At 43.9% G+C, this 21,583-nt stretch overlaps 1 protein-coding gene across 7 annotated transcripts in view; it reads right to left on the bottom strand.

Moving 5' to 3' along the window:
- KLHL13 (kelch like family member 13) overlaps positions 1 to 21,583 on the bottom strand; it is a 94,444-nt gene that overhangs the window by 54,502 nt on the left and 18,359 nt on the right. The window contains exons 1-2 of one of the 7 annotated variants that reach the window (XM_035102270.2): positions 2,381 to 11,237; positions 1,746 to 1,859 (exon numbers count right to left, since the gene is read on the bottom strand). The exons of 4 other annotated variants lie outside the window; for them this stretch is intronic. In XM_035102270.2, coding sequence (XP_034958161.1) covers positions 1,746 to 1,859; positions 2,381 to 2,460 — 194 coding nt within the window. In that variant the 5' untranslated portion in view covers positions 2,461 to 11,237. Of the gene's footprint in view, positions 1 to 1,716; positions 11,238 to 21,583 lie in introns of those variants that run through there. 2 more of the 7 variants (XM_060270321.1, XM_035102275.2) reach the window with 2 other exon arrangements.

Genomic DNA, 21,583 nt, shown 5'->3' with positions numbered 1-21,583 from the left:
ACAATTCGGGTTACGAACTCCATAAACCCGGAAGTATTTTTTACTGCACGCACGTCCCGCGCATGCGCAGAAGCGGGGCGCACTTTTGCGCATGCGCAAAATGGCGGTTTAGGTCGCGTTTGGGTTACGAACTTTTCGGGTTACGAACTGCGACCCGGAACGGATCGTGTTCATAACCCGAGGTATTACTGTACTTAAGCAACCTTCTACAAGCTGAACTTACACACCTATGAATGAAAGCCAGTTTTCACAAAGACAATTGTGGTTTCTCACCTACAGCTGAATCTGCCTCCTGAACATTTATGCCTCATGTATTACTATATAAGAGCTGGAGAAGTGTGCATGCGCACGAAAGCTCATACTAAAATAAAAACTTAGTTGGTCTTTAAGGTGCTACTGAAGGAATTTTTTTATTTTGTTTCGACTCAGACCAACCTACCTGTTACCTACCTGTAATCATGCACAGTTCTATTCAACACTATATTTTTAATATGCTGCCTGTTACAGAAAACAATGGCAGCAAATTCCCCTTGTGTAAGTGGTAGGCACACCAGAGATTAGCCTAGAGCAGAGTTTCCCCTTTATCCCAATATTTTTAAATCCACAACAGTGCTGATCATTAGGCAATGCCAGTTCTCTCTGAAATACAGTATGAAAATGCCTGAAAAAGCCACTTCCCCCTTCCGATGTGTCACACTCAACAATTTGCTTTCAAGCTTCAGAATTATGATACTATAATTTTTAGATGCCCCAAGTTAGTAAAAAGCTTTTTTTTAAAAAGGGTATTTGAGCAAAATGATGCTGCTATTCATATTTACCCAGCAATATTGAGGGGCAATTTGCTCCTTTGTGATGTCGGTAAGTATACAAGCTGAAAGCATAAACTTACCACATTTCATTCATGCAACCCTCAAGAAGAACTGCCTCAATGCTGGTTGAGCGTATATTTTGTGTTTTATAAGTATGAGCCATTGAAGCTGTTCCCACCACGGCTCATTTATTAATGAGCACTACCAGAACCAAATTAACTTCTCCTTACTGCATTCATTTTTTGCAGGCCATGTGTGGTGCTCAATGTCAGCCAGAAAAACACAGTCTATTAAAATGCCACAGTGCCCTTTAAAAATATGAATACTAAGCCCAATCAAGGCATCTCTGGCAGTGACAACATTTACTTTTTGACTTCTGCTTTGACTTCTAAGGAATAGCTAAAAATGGGTAAAAAACTGCAGTCAAAGGAAGCAATCCCATTATTTCACAGTGCCACACGTATGCACACAATACAGAAATGACATAATGGTAGGCATTACATACATATCCATTTTTAAAATTAGCTATAAAAAAGGGAGATCTGGGTACTGATGATTCTGACTTGCTCACCTAAGATCTTTAAGGACCAATGATCGCACAAACTTTGACAATAGGCACTGAAAAGGAATTATGAATGTGACCAAATCTGCACCATTTCTGTTTTTCAACAAAGGAACGACTCAACATAACATCCATCGTTTGGGGAGGAGAAATGGGAAACTGACAACAAAAGGAGTGTTAAATTTTTAGAGGTTCTAATGAAAGAAATGCAAGGTTAGAAATAAAAATTCTGAGACCAATGTCACATCAGAGCACCAGAGGAGAAAGGGGGGAAAGGAGGGGGGTTATATCTCACAAAACAAAAGCCGGGGGGGGGGGAATGTAATCTCACGAAAGAAAGCCCACCTTAAAATAGCCTCAGTTCTCTCACTTACATGTATGCCGGAGAAAGTGGCGACGACCTGGATGTTTTAAGCACAGGAACTGGGAATTTCCACATAGCAGGAGAACTCGTTTTCCATTTCAATGGCATGTTGGTCACCACGATACTACAATAACAGCAAACAGCGTTTCCATAACAGACTACCAACTTGGACTTCCATTCCAGATGCACGCTACTGGCACAACGGTGGCTGCTGAAGCTCGGAACAAACCAAGCATGCTTGCCAATGAGCTTAAACCAAAGCTTCCAGTCTGAAAAAAGGGGTTGAGGGGCATCTCATTTTAAACCCTGCTGTCCCCTAAAGCAAAAAGGTGATTCTATCACTCCAACTCGAATAGTGCCACCTCATTAGAGAAGTGTTGACTGCAGTATATGTTCAACAGAAAGAAGGGGGGCGGGAGAGAAAGGAGCTGCACTTTACAAGTCACCACAATGCAGCTTTATTCTATAAAAAGAATGCCTCCCCCCCCCAAGAAAAAGCCTGTAGTGCTATTGTTCTACCTTCACAGTCACACTGCAGCACCATACTACATTCTGCACCTATTAACCTGATTTCTGACCAATAGTAGCGGGGGGGGGGGGGAGAGAGAGAGAGATTGGATCCATAATGAAAATGAAGCAACATACCGACTCAGTACACACTTGTCATCCTCTGAACATTCTTCGTTTGAGCTGCAACAATACAACTGGGAGAGAAATCTCAGCATAGCCCTGGGCCACACGACAGAGAGATCAGTGACCAAACACAGCAGCTTGTTTTGCTTCCGTGCAAGCCAAAGAATGCAAGGATGCCATTGTGGCAAAAGCCTATTGCATAATAATAATAGTATATTTTTGCTTTTGTTTAAGAAAAAAAGGAAAATAAATGGGGAGGAGAAGAGAGGGGGAAACCAGTCTTTCCTAATCCATAGTCAGAGCGACCAAACGACTGAACAAGGTTACATATTTGCAGATTCCTGCATGTTCTTCCACACAGCTTTGGATTCAAGGCACTCTCATTTCCCCTATTCTCTGCTTCCAGGTGAGATGAGTAAAAACCTCATGCATGTTTACAATATGCTCAGGGAACATGAATATTGCTCTCCGTCTTCTGTCTGCAGCAAATGGAGAGCAATGTGCTGCTAATAACTGCCCTTGCAGGAACACGATCAACAATCAAATAGAGCAGCCCCCCCCCCCAAGAGCTCACAAATTGCCTGAAGTCCTGACAAAGCAGCAGGGCACGCAGGTGTCCATCACACACACCCAACCCCCCCCCCTGTGGTCTGTTTGGTGATGACCTCAAGGGGCAAGCAGCTACCATGTGTGTGAGCGTGTGCACATTTTTTAAAAGCACCCTTAAAGTGCACACATAAATTTATCTGCTTTATGGAGACATCTCTGACAGAGAGCTTGTTAGGGGAAGGGTAGGGGAGAACAGAAAATAATTTCACCCCAAACCAAGCAGTGGCTTGACTGACCGGTTAGGTGCATCTACAGCACCTCTCATGAACAAGTGCTACCCATTTGCATACTATTGTAACAGGTTCACAAGTGGACTCCAATATTGATTTTTTTATGGACTTAATGTGTCTCTTTCTCTCTCATTTATTTGTGGTGAGGTGCTACCGGTACTAGAGCAGATTTCTGTTCAGTAGCATGCATGGCTGAATGTTTCCTCAGCGAAAAGTCTAAATACTGTATAATGGAAAAGGCAACGAAAGCAATAATACCTGTACTTTTTATTTAAAAATACTATTTCTGTTCAGCTTCATTTGCATTGCAGGAAGGAGGCACTAGCCGAAAGGGCTTTAAGATTTTTGTGTTCAAGTCCCAAGCTGCAAGGAGAACTGTAACTATGGGCAGGTATCCAAGGTACAGAGGCATATGACATACGAACACAGAGAGCTGAACTGAACGTTGCTGGGCCTACAGCCCTAATCCAAGGAGCGCAATATTTTAAGCAGCCTTCTTAAAGCAATGGAGGCGAGTATGAGGAGGAGAAAGACATGTTAATATCACAAATGCTACGGAAAATTAGCAAGGTAGGGAGTTCAAAGATGTGAGGGTAGAAGACAGATGCACATGCCACATGTGACACTGTGAGCATATTCAGCTCTGATTTTACATTCTAAGGAAGAAAACCTGAAACTCCAGAGATCTGGTTTTGCTGATAAGACCAGCCAGATTTATTGCCAATAAAAGCAGATTTACTGAAGCATGCTGCCAACGCCAAAGGCTGCATTCACAGAACTGGATGCAGTCACACATTTACATGCTAAGCGATGCCTACTTTTCAAAGCATGCACTACCAACAGTGCATGAACTGGTCTCATTTCCATAGATCGCTCCAGAGACTGGAGTCTGGACCCTGCCATCACTCACGAATCCTTTGCATCATGCAGCCAAGCACCATTGGCTAAACAACACTGTACACGTTACATAATCATTGCTTCTCTGCCAGATCACTGGTGTGTTACACACATTTTTTTAAAAAAAAGCAAGATTAATGATCAAGTTCAGTACTAAAAGAGTGCCTTTCATCTACTGACACCCACAGAAGACAAGAGCAGCAAGGTCACTGCTGTTCAACCTGAAGCATTGCCTGGTTGTGGCAAGCAAGACAGAAGTCCTGCTGCTTGTGGAGTAACAGAATATGCTAATTCTGCTACATACCAGAGCACTAAGGGATGGTGGTGGTAATAATAATAATAATAATAATAAATTATTATTATTATTATTATTATTATTATTATTATTATTATTATTATTATTTGTACCCCGCCCATCTGGCTGAGTCTCCCCAGCCACATGCTTTCCAATCTTCCTCAGTGCCGGAGTCTGGTCGAGTCTGTAGAAGGTGCCATAAGAGCCATGCAGCTATGGAAAGCTGGGAGGGTGAATGGCCCCATTAATAGACGGAACCGAACGTAGCGGAGGGGTGAGTCAGCGTGGTGGCTGAGCTTTTCGTATACAGGCTTCTGCCTCTTGGATTTGGGTGACTGTCCAGGCTTGTGTGTGTGTTTCTTTCTGGCCGGTGACCTTGCAGGTGACCTTGGAAGTGTGCTCTCCCTGAGCACATGGTCTGAGGGGGTGGGACTTCTGGTGAGTCTGGTGAGTCAGGTGACTAGCTGTGGGCGGAGCTAGTCAGTGTTTGGAGTGCAGCGGGGCGTGCCGCAGTTTGACCCATCTTTTAGATTTAGGGCAGGAAGTCTCACACGTTTATTGGGGTAGACCTCGGACTCGTCTTCTCCCCCCCCCGACTTCAAGCTTTTCAAGATGGAGGGGGAGGGAACAACTGTAGTCACCTGCAACTCCTGCGCAATGTTTGTATTCTTGCCAAAGGATGTAGGCAGCTACACCTGCAAGTTGGTTGCCCTACTAGAAGACAAGGTTGCCCTACTAGAAGACAAGGTCCAGCAGCTTCAGGCCCGTGTATTCAGGCTCCAGGGAATTAAAGAGCTGGAGCTTTTATTGGATGCAGCAGAGCACACTGTCTGCACCAAGGAGGAGACAGGGGACATCCCTGAGAAGAAGGTCAGTTCCCCAACACAGGAGCCAGATGTATGGAGGAACGTGACTCATAGAAGTAGAAGGCCCAGGGATTGAACTACACAATCGATTTGAAGTGCTCTCCCTTTACATGGAAGACAAAGAACAGACTCCATTTGAAGATCTCTCCCTCATCACAGTTGATCAGGAATATGAAGACGAGCAGCAAAGTCAGTCCTCCGGGAATATGCAGGTCCAGAAAGCAACAAGAGGATCAGCCATTTTAGATCTGGTCCTAACCAATAGTGATGACCTGGTTAGTGGGGTAGAAGTGGCAGGATTATTAGGTGGGAGTGATCATGCCCTTCTGGAGTTTATTATTCAGCGGAAATGAGCAACAAACCATAAAAGGACTCAAATTCTAGACTTTAAGGAAGTCAACTTCAGAAAACTTAAGAGAAATGCTGGGTGAGATCCCATGGACAGAAATACTAAAAGGGAAGGGAGTTCATGATGGTTGGGAGTTTGTTAAAAGGGAGATATTAAAAGCACAACTTCAGGCAATACCAATGAGATGGAAACATGGAAGGTGCCTAAAGAAGCCAGGGTGGCTATCTAAAGAACTTTTAACTGAGTTAAGATTTAAAAGGGATATGTACAAAAAATGGGAAAAGGGGGAAATCACCAGAGAGGAATTCAAACATATAGCCAGCACGTGTAGAGAAAAAGTCAGAAAAGCTAAAGAACAGAATGAACTCAGGCTTGCTAGAGAGGATAAAAGCAACAAAAAGGGCTTTTATGGGTATGTCCGTAGCAAAAGGAAGAACAAGGAAACAGTGGGGTCACTTAGCGGAGAATATGGTGAAATGCAAACAGGGGACAAAGAAAGGGCAGAACTCCTCAATGCCTTCTTTGCCTCAGTCTTCTCCAAAAAAAGGAAACAATGCCCGACCTGAATTATATGGAGCAGATGATTCAGCAGGGGAAACACAGCCCAGAACAAGTAAGGAGGTAGTACAAGAATACTTGGCTAGTTTAGATTTATTCAAGTCTCCAGGGCCAGATGAATTGCATCCAAGAGTATTTTTAAAGAACTAGCAGAGGTGATTTCAGAACCACTGGCAATAATCTTTGAGAATTCCTGGAGAACAGGCGAAGTTCCAGCAGACTGGAGGAGGGCAAATGTGGTCCCTATTTTCAAAAAGGGGAAAAGAGAGGACCCAAACAATTACCGCCCAGTCAGCCTGACCTCAATACCAGGAAAGATTCTAGAGCAGATCATTAAGCAAACGGTTTGTGAGTACCTAGAAAGGAACGCTGTGATCACTAAAAGTCAGCATGGGTTTCTGAAAAATAGGTCATGTCAGACTAATCTGATCTCATTTTTTGACAGAATTACAAGCCTGGTAGATGAAGGGAATGCTGTGGATGTAGCCTATCTTGATTTCAGCAAGGCCTTTGACAAGGTGCCCCATGATATTCTTGCAAAGAAGCTGGTAAAATGCGGGCTAGACAATGCTACCATTCAGTGGATTTGTAATTGGCTGACTGACCGAACCCAAAGGGTGCTCATCAATGGCTCCTCCTCATCCTGGAGAGTAGAGACTAGTGGGGTGCCACAGGGTTCTGTCCTGAGCCCAGTCTTATTCAACATCTTTATCAATGACTTGGATGATGGGCTTGAGGGCATGCTGAACAAGTTTGCAGATGACACCAAATTGGGAGGGGTGGCTAATAAACCCAGAGGACAGGATCACAATTCAAAATGACCTTAACAGATTAGACAAACAAGATGAATTTTAACAAGGAGAAATGTAAAGTGCTACACTTGGGCAAAAAAAATGAAAGGCACAAAATGACCTTAACACAGTATCCCCAAAGTGCGGCCCTCCAGATGTTTTGGCGTACAACTCCCATGATCCCTAGCTAACAGGACCAGTGGTCGGGGAAGATGGGAATTGTAGTCCAAAACATCTGGGGGGCCAAAGTTTGAGGATGCTTGCCTTAACAGATTAGACAACTGGGCCGAGGCAAACAAGATGAACTTTAACAGGGAGAAATGTAAAGTACTACACTTGGGCAAAAAAATGAAAGGCACAAATACAGGATGGGAGACACCTGGCTTGAGAGCAGTACATGTGAAAAGGATCTAGGAGTCTTGGTAGACCACAAACTTGACATGAGTCAACAGTGTGATGCAGCAGCTAAAAAAGCCAATGCAATTCTGGGCTGCATCAATAGGAGTATTGGGGAAGTAATAGTATCACTGTATTCTGCTCTGCTCAGATCTCACCTGGAGTTCTGTGTCCAGTTCTGGGCACCACAGTTCAAGAAGGATACTGACAAGCTGGAACATGTCCAGAAGAGGGCAACCAAAATGGTCAAAGGCCTGGAAACAATGCCTTATGAGGAACGGCTTAGGGAGCTGGGTATGTTTAGCCTGGAGAAGAGAAGGTTAAGGGGTGATATGATAGCCATGTTCAAATATATAAAAGGATGTCATACGGAGGAGGGAGAAAGGTTGTTTTCTGCTGCTCCAGAAAAGCGGACACGGAGCGATGGATTCAAACTACAAGAAAGAAGATTCCACCTAAACATTAGGAAGATCTTCCTGACAGTAAGAGCTGTTTGGCAGTGGAATTTGCTACCAAGGAGTGTGGTGGAGTCTCCTTCTTTGGAGGTCTTTAAGCAGAGGCTTGACAGACATATGTCAAGAATGCTTTGATGGTGTTTCCTGCTTGGCAGGGGGTTGGACTGGATGGCCCTTGTGGTCTACTCCAGCCCTATTATTTTATGATTCTATGATTCTACAATTGGCACTATTGCCAAACAGGGGCCAAGGTCCTCACTGCTTATCAGCACTGACCCCTTGGAGGTACTGCAGGGCAGAAAGCCACCATGAAATTTGATCAGGGATATGGCTTGTCTACCTTGTTTTCCCTTGGAGGCTCCCAGTCCTTCATTAATGTAAATCAAACAATTGCTATTTCACAGAGCTCCCCAATATTAGTATTAACAGTTCCAGCAACTCATCAATTCTGCTCCTCTCCAAACCGACCTTTGCCTTCACCCCAAACTACCAATGTGTAAGAACAATGAATAAAGCTGTACAGCCAACTGAAGCAAAGGCTAAAATGCAAGCCATTTCAGAACCTACCCCTCCCCCCCTTTCAAAAAAAGAGCTGATCTTGAAAAAGACGCAACACTCCTTCTTCAAGGCAACACATTGGTTTGGAATCTCCTGGAACAATTACTTCTTCCTATGAGAACAGAGTTAATCAAGTCAAATAATCACCAACACTGCAGAAGTTCAAGAAAATGCTCCACTGGGGAGACTAAGTGATTGGGTTGTGTTTCAACTGTTCTATATATTGAGGAGGGTGGCAATGTTTTCCCCAGAAGAGACCATTATTAACACTCTTCATCTTGGCATGGGATTTAGCTCACATATCTCATCTGCTCGGTTTTCTAGATCAGCATTTTTCAAACTGGTGCCCTCCAGGCTGTGTGGACTACAACTCTCATCAGCCCCAGCCAGGATGGCCAATGGTCAGGGAAGATAGCAGCTGTAGTTGAGAACATCAGGAAGACACCAGGTTGGAGAAGCTTGCTCCAAACAACCAGGAGCATCTATAATTCTAAGGAGAGCTGTAGGTGCTGGAGACACCTAGAGGTGGGCATCATACTTTCATCATATTTCAGGAAGACCCGCTGAAATCAATGGACTCGTTACTTAAGCCCAATGACTTCAATGGGTGTACTCTGAACATGAGTTAACTAGATATCACTCAATATTTCTTGATAAAAACATGTATTGCACAACTCAGTTAGCATATCTGATCAGATGCATCATATCATCAAAACCGTTACAACTTAGTAACCCCATCTGAAATCCTCACTCTATTTAGAGTTACTGTATTTCAAATTAGGGCTCTGTCTTCTGTCAGGAGGGCAGACTAGATATACTTTTCAGTCCCTTTCAACACAACAATGCTAAATCACAATGAAAGCCTTGGATATATCAGCTGAGACAGCTGCTGGGTCATCTTTCTTCTGGAAGGCAATCTGAGCAGATGGTGGGCTGCATTTTTTTACATGGTGCACATTCTTCTACCACATGCACAATGAACTGGGGGTGCAGATAGCAGTGCCAAACTCTGGCCAAGACATGCTTTAGCTGCAGATGAAACAAAATGTTCACAGCAGATTGCAAGTCACTAGGATGCCAAGCACTGTTTTTTTCAGTGGCCAGTAGCTGAAATCTGAAAGGTGAAGAGCCAAAGGCTATGGAAGAAGGGTAAGTTTAGCAGCACTCATGATAGAAGGGGGGAAAGAGAGACCCCAACCACGAAAACAGCATCAAGGGTCAATGCACTGGATATCCATACTAGTGTCTTCCTTGCTTGATCACATAGCCTCCAAGAAAGTGGTGAAGGGAGGGGTTAAAAGAACTCCCATCGACCCTGTGCCTTCTATTCAGGACCAGACTGTGAACACTTGGTATTTTATTCTTACTGTACTTAACAAAACTTATATGACAGTTGATTGTAATAAAGCTTGTAAGTAGTTTACAAGAAATATTAGAATGAATAAAAAACAGTTAAGCACATTTACAAATAATTGAAATCAACAGTAAAAGAGATGACATCATGTCAAGAGCTGCATACCAGCATAGGCTTGCCTAAGCAAAAATATTTTAAGCACGCCCTGAAAAGAGTACTGTGAAGGTTCCTGCCTGATTTCAACAAGCAGGGAGTTCCAAACTGTGGGTGCCACCACACTGAAACATCCATTTCTTAGAACTATCAAATTAGCCTTACACGGCACCAGTAAAAGAGCTAGCTGCAGAGAATGAAGCAATCAAGTTGAGATCCTGCATTGCAGGGAGTTGCTAGATGATCCTTAGGGTCCCTTCCAACTATGACATACAGGAAAAGGTGGCGCACAAGAAAACTGGTCCCAATGGCTAATGGCTTTATATACACTGATACCGTAGTAACACACTGAACATGAACCAGTGTATACGTCTCATCAGAATCATCACTCCTGTCAGCAACCTGCTGCAGCATTCTGCACTAACTGCAATTTCTAGGTCAAACACAAGTACTATACTCCCCCCTCCCCCCCCAGCCTTCACTTGCTTCTAATTTTTGCTGTAAACCACTTTGATATTTATGAAATAGTCTAGAAATGTAAACAAACAAACAACAGGCTTGGCTTGGGAATAAGCATGTACACAGACATAGAACAACATTGCATACTGAAGAAGTGACCAAAGAAACTGCTGCAACTGTTTGCCGCCAGTTTGGAAAAAGCTGCTTTACACAATGGAAGCTTAAGCACTAGAAGTTTGAAACTTGTGGTCCCCAAAAGGCAAAGGTCTTTGCTTCAATTAAGAACCAGAGCATGACTTCACATTGAGGCCAAGAACTAAAATGTAGACTTTGTTTTCCATTTGCGTCAAAGAAAGTTCTCATATAAGGGGGCTTAAGGATGGAGTTGCTATATTTTAAGCTACTGCTACTAGCAACCAAAGAGCTACATCCATCATCTTTCCAGAACTTGCAAGATCCATGTGGCAATAAATGCAACTATGCAACTATGCACTGCACTCTCTTCCAAAAACTCTGCCTTCATCTCTAGGACACTATAGAGCATGCCAGAAAAGAAAAACCACACAATTACCAATTAAGCAATAACTAAATATGGAATCTACTCAATAAAACAGTAATTAATAGAACTGTTGAATTAATGCATCCTTATACACCAGGGATCACATTTATCTGCTTCTCAGATGACATGTCACTGCTATTCAGGGTTGGAATTATAGGTTAAGCTGGCCTCAAATTATGACCTTTTAATCATGTAAGATCTAGATAGCTTGAGGTCTTAAAGGTTTTTCCACGGTACATTTGTCCTTTCAAAACGCCATTAAATATAACAAAACACAAAATTCTGATCTATGCAAGGATTAGAGGAAAGACTTCAACTTCACACTGCATCCTCCTTCCTGTTCCACCCCACCCCCCACCCCGCCCAAAAATCATAGGAAAAATACCCTCATACAAATTTCCTCCTAGTCAAGTTGCCTGCAGATGTGAGACTCAGGATCATTAAGAAGTTCATTACAGTTTGGGGACAGAGCAATGCAAGTGTGCACAAACACAAGACATAGAGCACCTGCTGGAAGTCTGTGGGTCCTGCTCCTGCCTCTCTCTACCAGGTCTAGGACAGGGACGGATAGTCTATAAAAGGACTGCTGCTACCCAGCAGAGTACTGTTTACATTCTTTTAAACTGCTTTTTAATTCTGTTTTTAAATTGTTTTCTGGGGGTTGGTTGTATTTGGCTGACACACTGGTAACAAACAATCCAAAGCCATGTTTCTGTGGAATTTGCTACCAAGGAGTGTGGTGGAGTCTCCTTCTTTGGAGGTCTTTAAGCAGAGGCTTGACAGGCACATGTCAAGAATGCTTTGATGGTGTTTCCTGCTTGGCAGGGGGTTGGACTGGATGGCCCTTGTGGTCTCTTCCAACTCTACGATTCTATGATTCTGTTAGATCCACCTCTGTAGGATAAGACATTTCTAGCAAAACCAGACATTACAGAAGACTTGATAGTCCACAGGCATTTCTCAAGAGAGGAACCAGGCCCGGCTCTAGGTGCATTCCTGGTGGCGCGGGGTGCCAGGGTGCCAGGCTGGCAGGGGAGGGTGCTGCGCGGTGAAGCTGCGTAAAAGCCATGCTGCGCGCTGCGAGAGCGGGGGCGCCGGAGCGATCTCCGCGCCTCAGCGCCAGGGCACCCTACCTGCTTGAGGCGGCCCTGAGAGGAACTCACCTAAAACTGATAGTGTTGTTTTCAGTTTCTGAATAATAAAGCCCTAAGAAGTCGAAAACAGGGCACTATCAGTAGACCAGGGTTTCTCTGCTCCTCCGCTCCAGAAGGATATGCCCGTCATAGTGCTTATAGCACCAAAATGAAGCTAAAGGAATTCAGAATGTGCAACAGGGTCTTCTGGAAGGGATACTGCACCCAGTGGAATATTTAGGAGTACTAAATGCTTCTATATTACTGGTACTAAGAGGACAGGGGACTTGGCCAGAAATCTGGATGAACACTAGTGGGGCCTTATCTAAGAGAAGAATACATACACAGTGAATTAGAACAAATGATTAAAATCTTGTCCTTTATCTACTTCAGGCCAGCATTGATGTACCTGCTTATTAAAAGTGATATTCTGAACAAAATGGCAGCATCAGTTTCCCATTCATATAATTCAGCACTTGTAGGGTCACGGAAAATTCAAATTAAAGATCTGTTCAAACTTAGTTACAATGAGCGTGACTATTCAGGTTGACTTTGTGTATAATCTATGTGTTTAAACAAAAGATGCAAGACACATATTCTACTGAAAGGGGGGGGGAGGTTACTCCCAAGTAAACATATGTATTATCAGAGTGTCAATGATGCTGTATCATTTTGGTGCTATACCTGCTTTCCAAAAAATTATGATTTGGTCCAATCCCTTGGTAAGCCTGCTATAAACTTCACATTTGGGGGAGGGGGGAGTGAAGCTTTGTCAGTATGACAGGAGTTAATTAGATGGCAGCTTAGGATAAAAACAGATCAATATGGCAGCTCCCTCTACACTGAAGAATCTTAGCCGCACAAATTTCTGTCACACAGCACCCAGGGGCAAACTTATTACACAATGAAGTTCAAGACCCAGAAAGTGAGGTGACGTTTATTCAAAATCAGTAATGCCACCTTCTGGTGATTATGTGAACAGATTAAGAGCATGCATTTAAACCAGGCATAGACAATCTCCAGCCCTCCAGATGTTTGGGACTACAATTCCCATCATCCCTGACCACTGGTCCTGTTAGCTAGGGATGATGGGAATTGTAGTCCCTAACATCTGGGGGGCCGGAGTTTGCCTATGCCTGATTTAAACTGATGTTCATGACTCTCCTTTTAACAGGCAATCTACAAAGCACAGCAGCTGAGTGACAACTGAGCTGTACAAAGGAAAGGTGGAAGCGGGATTCAAGTTATTTTCCTTCAAGCATCTGACCTGATGTACACAAGTTCACTTACCTGACGAAAAAAGTGTCTAGATGAACAGAGCATGGACTGCCTCAAAGTGTCCTAAGGATAGCGGGGGAAGAAACCATCAATTCTTCAGCCAGTTGGGGGAATGACCACGATGGAAATAAGAAGGCCAGTTAAACTCAGAGCTTTCCAAACTTTTCATTTTTAGACATGCATCATTTCACGACATGGTAATTCAGTTTTACCAACAAACCAGAGGTTAAACTAACCCCCTTCCAGCCCTGGGAGGAGCATGGGGAGCATTCACGTAATACACCTACACACTGCAGCCGACACACTAACATATCATGACACACAGTTTGGAAAGCTCTGCTCTAAACTCTGCTCCAAAGCCCAGAAAAACAGCTTGGAACAAAAGCCCCTGCTGCCTAAAAAACCCCAAACCTTGAAGAAAGGAGAGGGGAACGCAAAAGCATTCAGAAAAGCTGAAAATAAAAGACACCTCTCAATTCTTCCTGCCTGAGAGAAGGCAGCGATGAGGACAATAATGGAGGCAGCAGCCAAGATGGCGCCACCCTCAAAAGAGGCCTCTTCCTTGCTTGAGAAAGAACATGGAAGCAATAACTTAGAGAATAATTTGCAGCACAACAAGATGCTATAAAGGAACTTATTAAAAATATTTGAAAAGAACTAATGCTTCCAATGGAAACAAAACTGACAGAACTTAACACAAGGCTTGATTCTTTAACAGAAAACAACAAAAGAATTAAGCCAAATCCATTACAAAAAGATCAAATAATTAGAAAAAGATACGTGCAACATGCCTGGAGATGCAGAAAATTGAAATAGGAGAATAATTTTACATTTTCGTTCTTTTGAACAGGGCATGGAAGGAAATGATCCTGCACATTTTATTGCCTCATGGCTTTAAATCAATGCTTCCAGACCTCATAATCTCTGCAGCTGGTTTTGAACAGGCACACAAAGCACTCAGACCCAAACTGAGGGTACTTCCCAATGATATAATTGTCTGCTTTGCCCGTTACAGGAAGAATGAGGTTCAAAGGATTCAGTTGCAGAAAACAGCTGAGTGCACCAGAAATAAAAAATCTCAGAAAAAAACTACTGCTTTAAACATCCTCTCCTGGAACGTAGCCAGCTGGGCCAGATGCATATCCCACTCTACCAACATTCCATTCTACCGTCAAAATTTTAATATCATCGCTCTCCAAGAGACGTGGGCAGCCGAAAATCCATCACTGGAAGGCTACTTCACATATGCAGTGGGAGAGGTCGCAGGCAGAGGCCCAGGGAGGCTCAAAGGGGGTTATGCATTTTGATCTCATTATACTTAAAGGAACTGTCTCCGCTAGATCAACTTGCAATGGCCCTACTTATTTCTTGGAAAAACTGTAGTCTTTTATTCATCAATGTCTATATTTCCCCAACCACCAAAAAAATCAACATTGAGAGCAATTGGACAAGATTGGACTCATATGTCAGGACACTGCAAGCAGATTTCCCGGGAGCGAAAGTCCTACTGGTGGGCGACCTAAACGCAAAGTTAGGGCCAGATGACCCCAGTTTCGAGATTAAATGCAGGCACAAAATCGGTTATCCAGATGCCTCCGGCCCAGAAATTTTCCAACCACCAAGGCAGTCAAAGGACCAACACTCAAATTTCGCTGGAGCCTGTCTCTTCAAATTCTCCCGACAGCTAAGTCTCCATATCCTAAATGGGTGTACCAGAGGTGACATCCCTGGGGAATTCACATACATGTCCGGGGCAAAAACCAGCACAATCGACTACATGTTGGCAGATAAAGAACTATTACCAAAAATAGAAAATTTAAAAGTACTTCCATTCATCAAGGGGGACCATTTCCCTTTGCACCTGTAGGTGTCTCCTAAAACCGAGTCACCCTTTCTCAGGACAATATACCCTGTATACCCTGTTGAGATTTCTGCCTTAGAGTGACCTGACTGCAGAGTCAAATGGACCTTTGCCCTTGATTCCAAATTGAAGGAGATCCTAACCCCTGAAAAACTTCGCACAATCTTAAATGGCTCCGGGGTCAACCCCAAGCCCGAGGACCCAATCACTGTGTATGAGAGCCTACTCCAACAATTAAAATCGCATTTATTCAACACCTCAGAAAAAAAAAAGCCAAATAAACCACCAATATCAAATAAACCCTTGTTTGACCACACCTGCCTGGAAGCCTAGAGAGCCCTACGAAATACATATAAAGCTGCCCTGATAGCCGAAAAGGCAGACAGACAGCAAGCCTACCATGCTGTCCGCACCCCCCCCCAAAAAAAAGAGTACAAAAAGCTAATAATTCAACAAAAGAACGCTTACAGCAGAAAATGCTGTAATCAGCGCTGTAATCAGTGTGGCAAAATCCAAAGACCAGACATTATTTTGGAAACTGGCGGCCTCTGGCACCTGCAAGACCAACTCTCCCCTAACCTCACCAACTCTCCCCTAACCTCACAAATTCCACCTAATCTCTGGGTATCATTTTTTCAAGCTCTGTATGAGGACGTTGAACCCCCACCCTAGATCCACAAAATAGAATAACTGGCAAAATGGCCCCCAGTTTCAGTAACTGAAGTGAAAGCCTATATCAACCAACTGAAAACGGCCAAAGCCCCGGGCCTAGATGGCATAACGCCAGAAATAATTAAAGCACAAGCGGACTGGTGGGCACCATTTTTAGCCGTCCTCTTCACGCACATAGACGACACTGCCCGTATCCCTAGGGACTGGGGAACAGCCATAATAGATGCATTCTTCAAAAAGGGTAACAGAAGGGACACAGCGAACTACAGGCCAATTAGCTTATTAAGCATAACCAGTAAGCTCTACGCAAAGCACCTACAGTGGTGCCTCGCTTAACGAATGTCCTGCTTAACGAAATTTTCGCTTAACAAAAGGTTTTTTCTAGTGGAGGTTGCCTTGCTAGACAAATTCATTTTCGTCTAGCGAATCGCGGTTTCCCATAGGAATGCATTGAAATTCAATTAATGCGTTCCTATGGGCAAAAAAAAATTCCAAAAAAATTTCAATGCATTCCTATGGGATTCGCTAGATGAATTTTTTCGTTATAAGAAAAGACCCGTGGAACGAATTAAATTCGTCTAGCGAGGCACCACTGTACTTAACAAGTTTACAGATTGGTTAGAGATGGAAGACGTCCTGGCAATCGAACAAGCAGGCTTCAGACCTGGCAGGTCCACGACAGATCATTGTCTAACGCTACAACATCTTATAGACAAGTACAAATCAAGAGGGCAGGCCTCACTTTATGCCGCCTTCATGGACTTAAAAGCAGCCTTTGATACAGTATCCAGAACCAGACTTTGGGACAGACTGCAGGGCACCACAATTGATAAACGGCTTCTGCTATTAATTCAGGCACTGCACGCAAACACGGCCCTCAGAGTTAGGTGCAGCCACCTAGGACATCTAACTAACAGATCCCATTAAAACCTATAACGGTGTCAGACAAGGGTGCCTTCTGGCCCCACTACTATTCATTTTTTATTTAAATAATTTAGTAGCCGCATTAAATGATTTAGCATTCCATCCACCGAAGCTCGCAAACCGGCACAATTTGGTTTATTATATGCCGACAACGCAGTAATCCTATCCAGAACCCCTAGGGGACTCAAACCGGCACTAAGGAAGCTTGCTACATACTGCGAAACAGAACGCCTTAAAATCAATTACGGTGCTACCTCGGTTTACAAACACAATTGGTTCTGGAAGTCTGTACTTAACCTGAAGCGTACTTAACCTGAAGCGAACTTTCCCATTGAAAGTAATGGAAAGTGGATTAATCCGTTCCAGACAGGTCCACGGAGTACTTAAACTGAAAATACTCAAACTGAGGCGTACTTAAACCGATGTATGACTGTACCAAAAAACCAAGATAATACCCTTTGGGGGAAAAATCACACCTCAGAAGCAGGGAACTTCAAGGCCACAAATTAGAACAAGTTACAAATTACAAATACCTCGGAATGGTGGTACAGGCCTCAGGATCCAACAACCTTCACATAAATTCTATCGGGAGCTCAGCCGAAAAAACCGCAAACTGCATCCTCAATTTTTTTAGAACACAAGGGGTTTTTTTTGTTCCTGCGGCCCTTAAGCTATTTAAGGCCAAAACGCTGGCTCAGCTCCTCTACAGAGCCTTTCTGGGTCCGCCCTCCTCTTCCTTCTCTCCCTTGGAGCGCGTACAATCCAAATTTCTCAGAGCCCTCCTACACTTCTGGCAAGGGCCTGCCTGTCTTGCAAGGATCCTACAAAAAATTCCATATGCTCAAACACTCTGTGCCTGCCCATTAGGGGAAATAGGAAGCCCAGAGCACCTTTTCTTTAGATGGCCCTTCTATGAAGAGTCACGCAGGGAGATCTTGGACCCCATACTGGCGAGGTCAGTAAGCCACCCAGAAAAGAAAATATACGACCTGGTCCTGTTAGGTAAAGACCAGAAGAGAACCAGGACGGTCGCCAGATTCTGTGTCCAGATATGCAGACATAGACTCTCTCCTGAGAAGAACCAGCCCGTCTGAATGTCCCAAAACACGGTTCCCCAAGCGTCCCAGGCTTAGTTTTCTGCGGCAGCTTTTTAATAATAATAATAATAATAATAATAATAATAATAATAATAATAATAATATACCCCACCCATCTTACTGGGTTTCCCCAGCCACCCTGGGCGGCTTCCAGCAGAAATATTAAAATACAATAATTTATTAAACATTAAAAGCTTCCCTAAACAGGGCTGCCTTCAGATGTCCTCTAAAAGTCTGGTACAGTAGTTGTTTTTCTCTTTGACATCTGGTGGGAGGGCGTTCCACAGGGCGAGTGCCACTACCGAGAAGGCCCTCTGCCTGGTTCCCTGTAACTTGGCTTCTCGCAGCGAGGGAACCACCAGAAGGCCCTCGGCACTGGACCTCAGTGTCCGGGCAGAACGATGGAGGTAGAGACGCTCCTTCAGGTATACTGGACCGAGGCCATTTAGGGCTTTCAAGGTCAGCACCAACACTTTGAATTCTGCTCGGAAGCGTACTGGGAGCTAATGAAGATCTTTCAGGACCGGTGTTATGTGGTCTCAGCAGCCACTCCCAGTCACTAGTCTAGCTGCCGCATTCTGGATTAATTGTAGTTTCCGGGTCACCTTCAAAGGTAGCCCCATGTAGAGCGCATTGCACTAGTCCAAGCGAGAGATAACTAGAGCATGCACCACTCTGGCGAGACAGTCTGCAGGCAGGTAGGGTCTCAGCCTGCATACCAGATGGAGCTGGAAAACAGCTGCCCTGGATACAGAATTAACCTGCGCCTCCATGGACAGGTGTGAGTCCAAAATGACTCCCAGGCTGCACACCTGGTCCTTCAGGGGCAGTTACCCCATTCAGGACCAGGGAGTCCTCCACACCTGCCCACCTCCTGCCCCCCACAAACAGTACTTCTGTCTTGTCAGGATTCAACCTCAATCTGTTAGCCACCATCCAACCTCCAACCACCTCCAGACACTCACACAGGACCTTCACCGCCTTCACTCTCCCAGCAGCTGCATGTAGATGTTAAAAAGCATGAGGGAGAGGACAGAACCCTGAGGCAAGTGAGAGCCCAGGGGTCTAAGCACTCATCCCCCCACCACCACTTTCTGAACACGGCCCAGGAGGAAGGAGCAGAACCACTGTATGACAGTGCCCCCAGCTCCCAACCCCTCTAGACGGTCCAGAAGAATGTTATGGTCGATGGTGTCTATCACAGATAGCTTCTGGCTACTCGTGAGAGACGAGTTCCACAGCCATTCTGTCTTTAAGACTTTTATTTGTGCATGATATATACAGCGCAATACAGTTTCAAGAAAAAATGTCTGCTCAGTCTGACGAAGATTCCCCCAATGCCCCTTGCCTGCTCCTCCCCAGCATAATAACCGGGGCCTCCCTTTACGTTTGCCTGCTCTGGAATGTCTCAATTCAGGCGCAAACTTGAAAGGGCGGGCCATCTCCCCACTGGACACTTCTCCCAACCCCTCCCCCTGGGTGTCTGTCTCAGATTGCAGTAATGGCTCTAGGATGCTGTCTGAGCCTTGGTGCCTCTCCAGTCAAATAGTCAGGGAATGTTCACTGCAAGAACATTCCCTGACAGTGTCAAAAGCCACTGAGAGATCCAGCAGAACTAGGAAACAGCTCTCACCTTTGTCCCTAGCCCGCCAGGGATCATCAACCAGTGCGACAGATGAGGTGATCAGGCACTCCCATTTCTTTAAGAAGTTGCCATAGTTTGCTGTGGTCGACACAGTCAAAGGCTTTTGCATAGTCAATTTAACAGAAGTAGATGTTTTTCTGGAACTCTCTAGCTTTCTCCATAATCCAGCGCATGTTTGCTATTTGGCTATTTGGCAGTGCCAAAGAATGCTCCAACTACCACACAATTGCGCTCATTTCACACGCTAGCAAGGTTATGCTTAAAATTCTACAAGGCAGGCTTAGGCAGTATGTGGACCAAGAACTCCCAGAAGTGCAAGCTGGATTTCGAAGGGGCAGAGGAACCAGAGACCAAATCTCTATGTGGGACAAGAAGCTACAGTTAGAACTGGATATGGAACAACTGATTGGTTCAAAATTGGGAAAGGAGTACGACAAGGCTGTATATTGTCTCCCTGCTTATTTAACTTATATGCAGAATTCATCATGTGAAAGGCTGGACTAGATGATTCCCAAGCCGGAATTAAGATTGCCGGAAGAAATATCAACAACCTCAGATATGCAGATGACACAACCTTGATGGCAGAAAGTGAGGAGGAATTAAAGAACCTTTTAATGAGGGTGAAAGAGGAGAGTGCAAAATATGGTCTGAAGCTCAACATCAAAAAAAACGAAGATCATGGCCACTGGTCCCATCACCTCCTGGCAAATAGAAGGGAAAGAAATGGAGGCAGTGAGAGCTTGGACTCCTTGATCACTGCAGATGGTGACAGCAGTCACGAAATTAAAAGACGCCTGCTTCTTGGGAGAAAAGCAATGACAAACCTAAACAGCATCTTAAAAAGCAGAGACATCACCTTGCCAACAAAGGTCTGTATTGTTAAAGCTATGGTTTTTCCAGTAGTGATGTATGGAAGTGGTTTTTCCAGTAGTGATGTATGCTGGACCATAAAGAAGGCTGATGGCCAAAGAATTGATGCTTTTGAATTATGGTGCTGGAGGAGACTCTTGAGAGTCCCATGGACTGCAAGAAGATCAAACCTATCCATTCTGAAGGAAATCAGCCCTGAGTGCTCACTGGAAGGACAGATCCTGAAGCTGAGGCTCCAATACTTTGGCCACCTCATGAGAAGAGAAGACTCCCTGGAAAAGACCCTGATGTTGGGAAAGATTGTGGGAACAAGGAGAAGGGGACGACAGAGGACAAGATGGTTGGACAGTGTTCTCGAAGCTACAAACATGAGTCTGACCAAACTGCGGGAGGCAGTGGAAGACAGGAGTGCCTGGCGTGCTCTGGTCCATGGGGTCACGAAGAGTCGGACACAACTAAATGATAACACATCTATCTCCAATAACCTTCTCATATTGGGACAATTTATTTTAAGATCGGACAGCTGTTTGTCTGTTTAATACCAAAGCAATATAGGACATCAGAATATCCTGCACAATATTATCGCTCCTTGTCATGTCACTTGAAAAAACCTACTATCAAAGATTGAATCAACTGATTTCCAATGTTAAACTGCCCTCTTTACAGGAATGGCAAATGAAAATGCTGGACTTTATGGAAATGGCAGAGCTGACAGGAAGACTCCGAGATCAAGCAGGGGAAAGAGTGGAGGAAGACTGGAGAAAGTTTAAAATATATATAGGGAATTACTTTTGAAAGTTGAAAATCTGAATATCTAGGGAAATACAGAAGTTAAGGCAATAGGGAGATAAGAGGAGTTTATAAGGTTGAAAAATTTGATACGCAAATATAAAGATGAGATTAAGAGGAACTAAGGAGATTATAGTATGAAGGAAGTAAAAGAGATGAAATAGAAACTGCTACAGTGATATTCAAAATGAAAATCAGATAGTGGGGAGTTGGGGAAGCCAAAAAGACAATGATTTAAAAAGTTGATTAAAGATGATATGTTTATGTTTTTGTTTGTATTGATGTTTTTTTTTGTTGTAATGATGTTCTTTGTATTTTTTGTATTTTTTGTATTTTTTGTTTGTTATAAAATGTTTAATAAAAAATATTTTTTAAAAAATAGAATCTTTCCTGGTATTGATATCGGGCTGATGTACA

This window comes from Zootoca vivipara, chromosome Z (assembly GCF_963506605.1).
Source record: "Zootoca vivipara chromosome Z, rZooViv1.1, whole genome shotgun sequence".
Taxonomy (NCBI): domain Eukaryota; kingdom Metazoa; phylum Chordata; class Lepidosauria; order Squamata; family Lacertidae; genus Zootoca; species Zootoca vivipara.
Note: the sequence above shows the minus strand (reverse complement) of the source record. Positions and strands in the feature narration are given on the sequence as shown.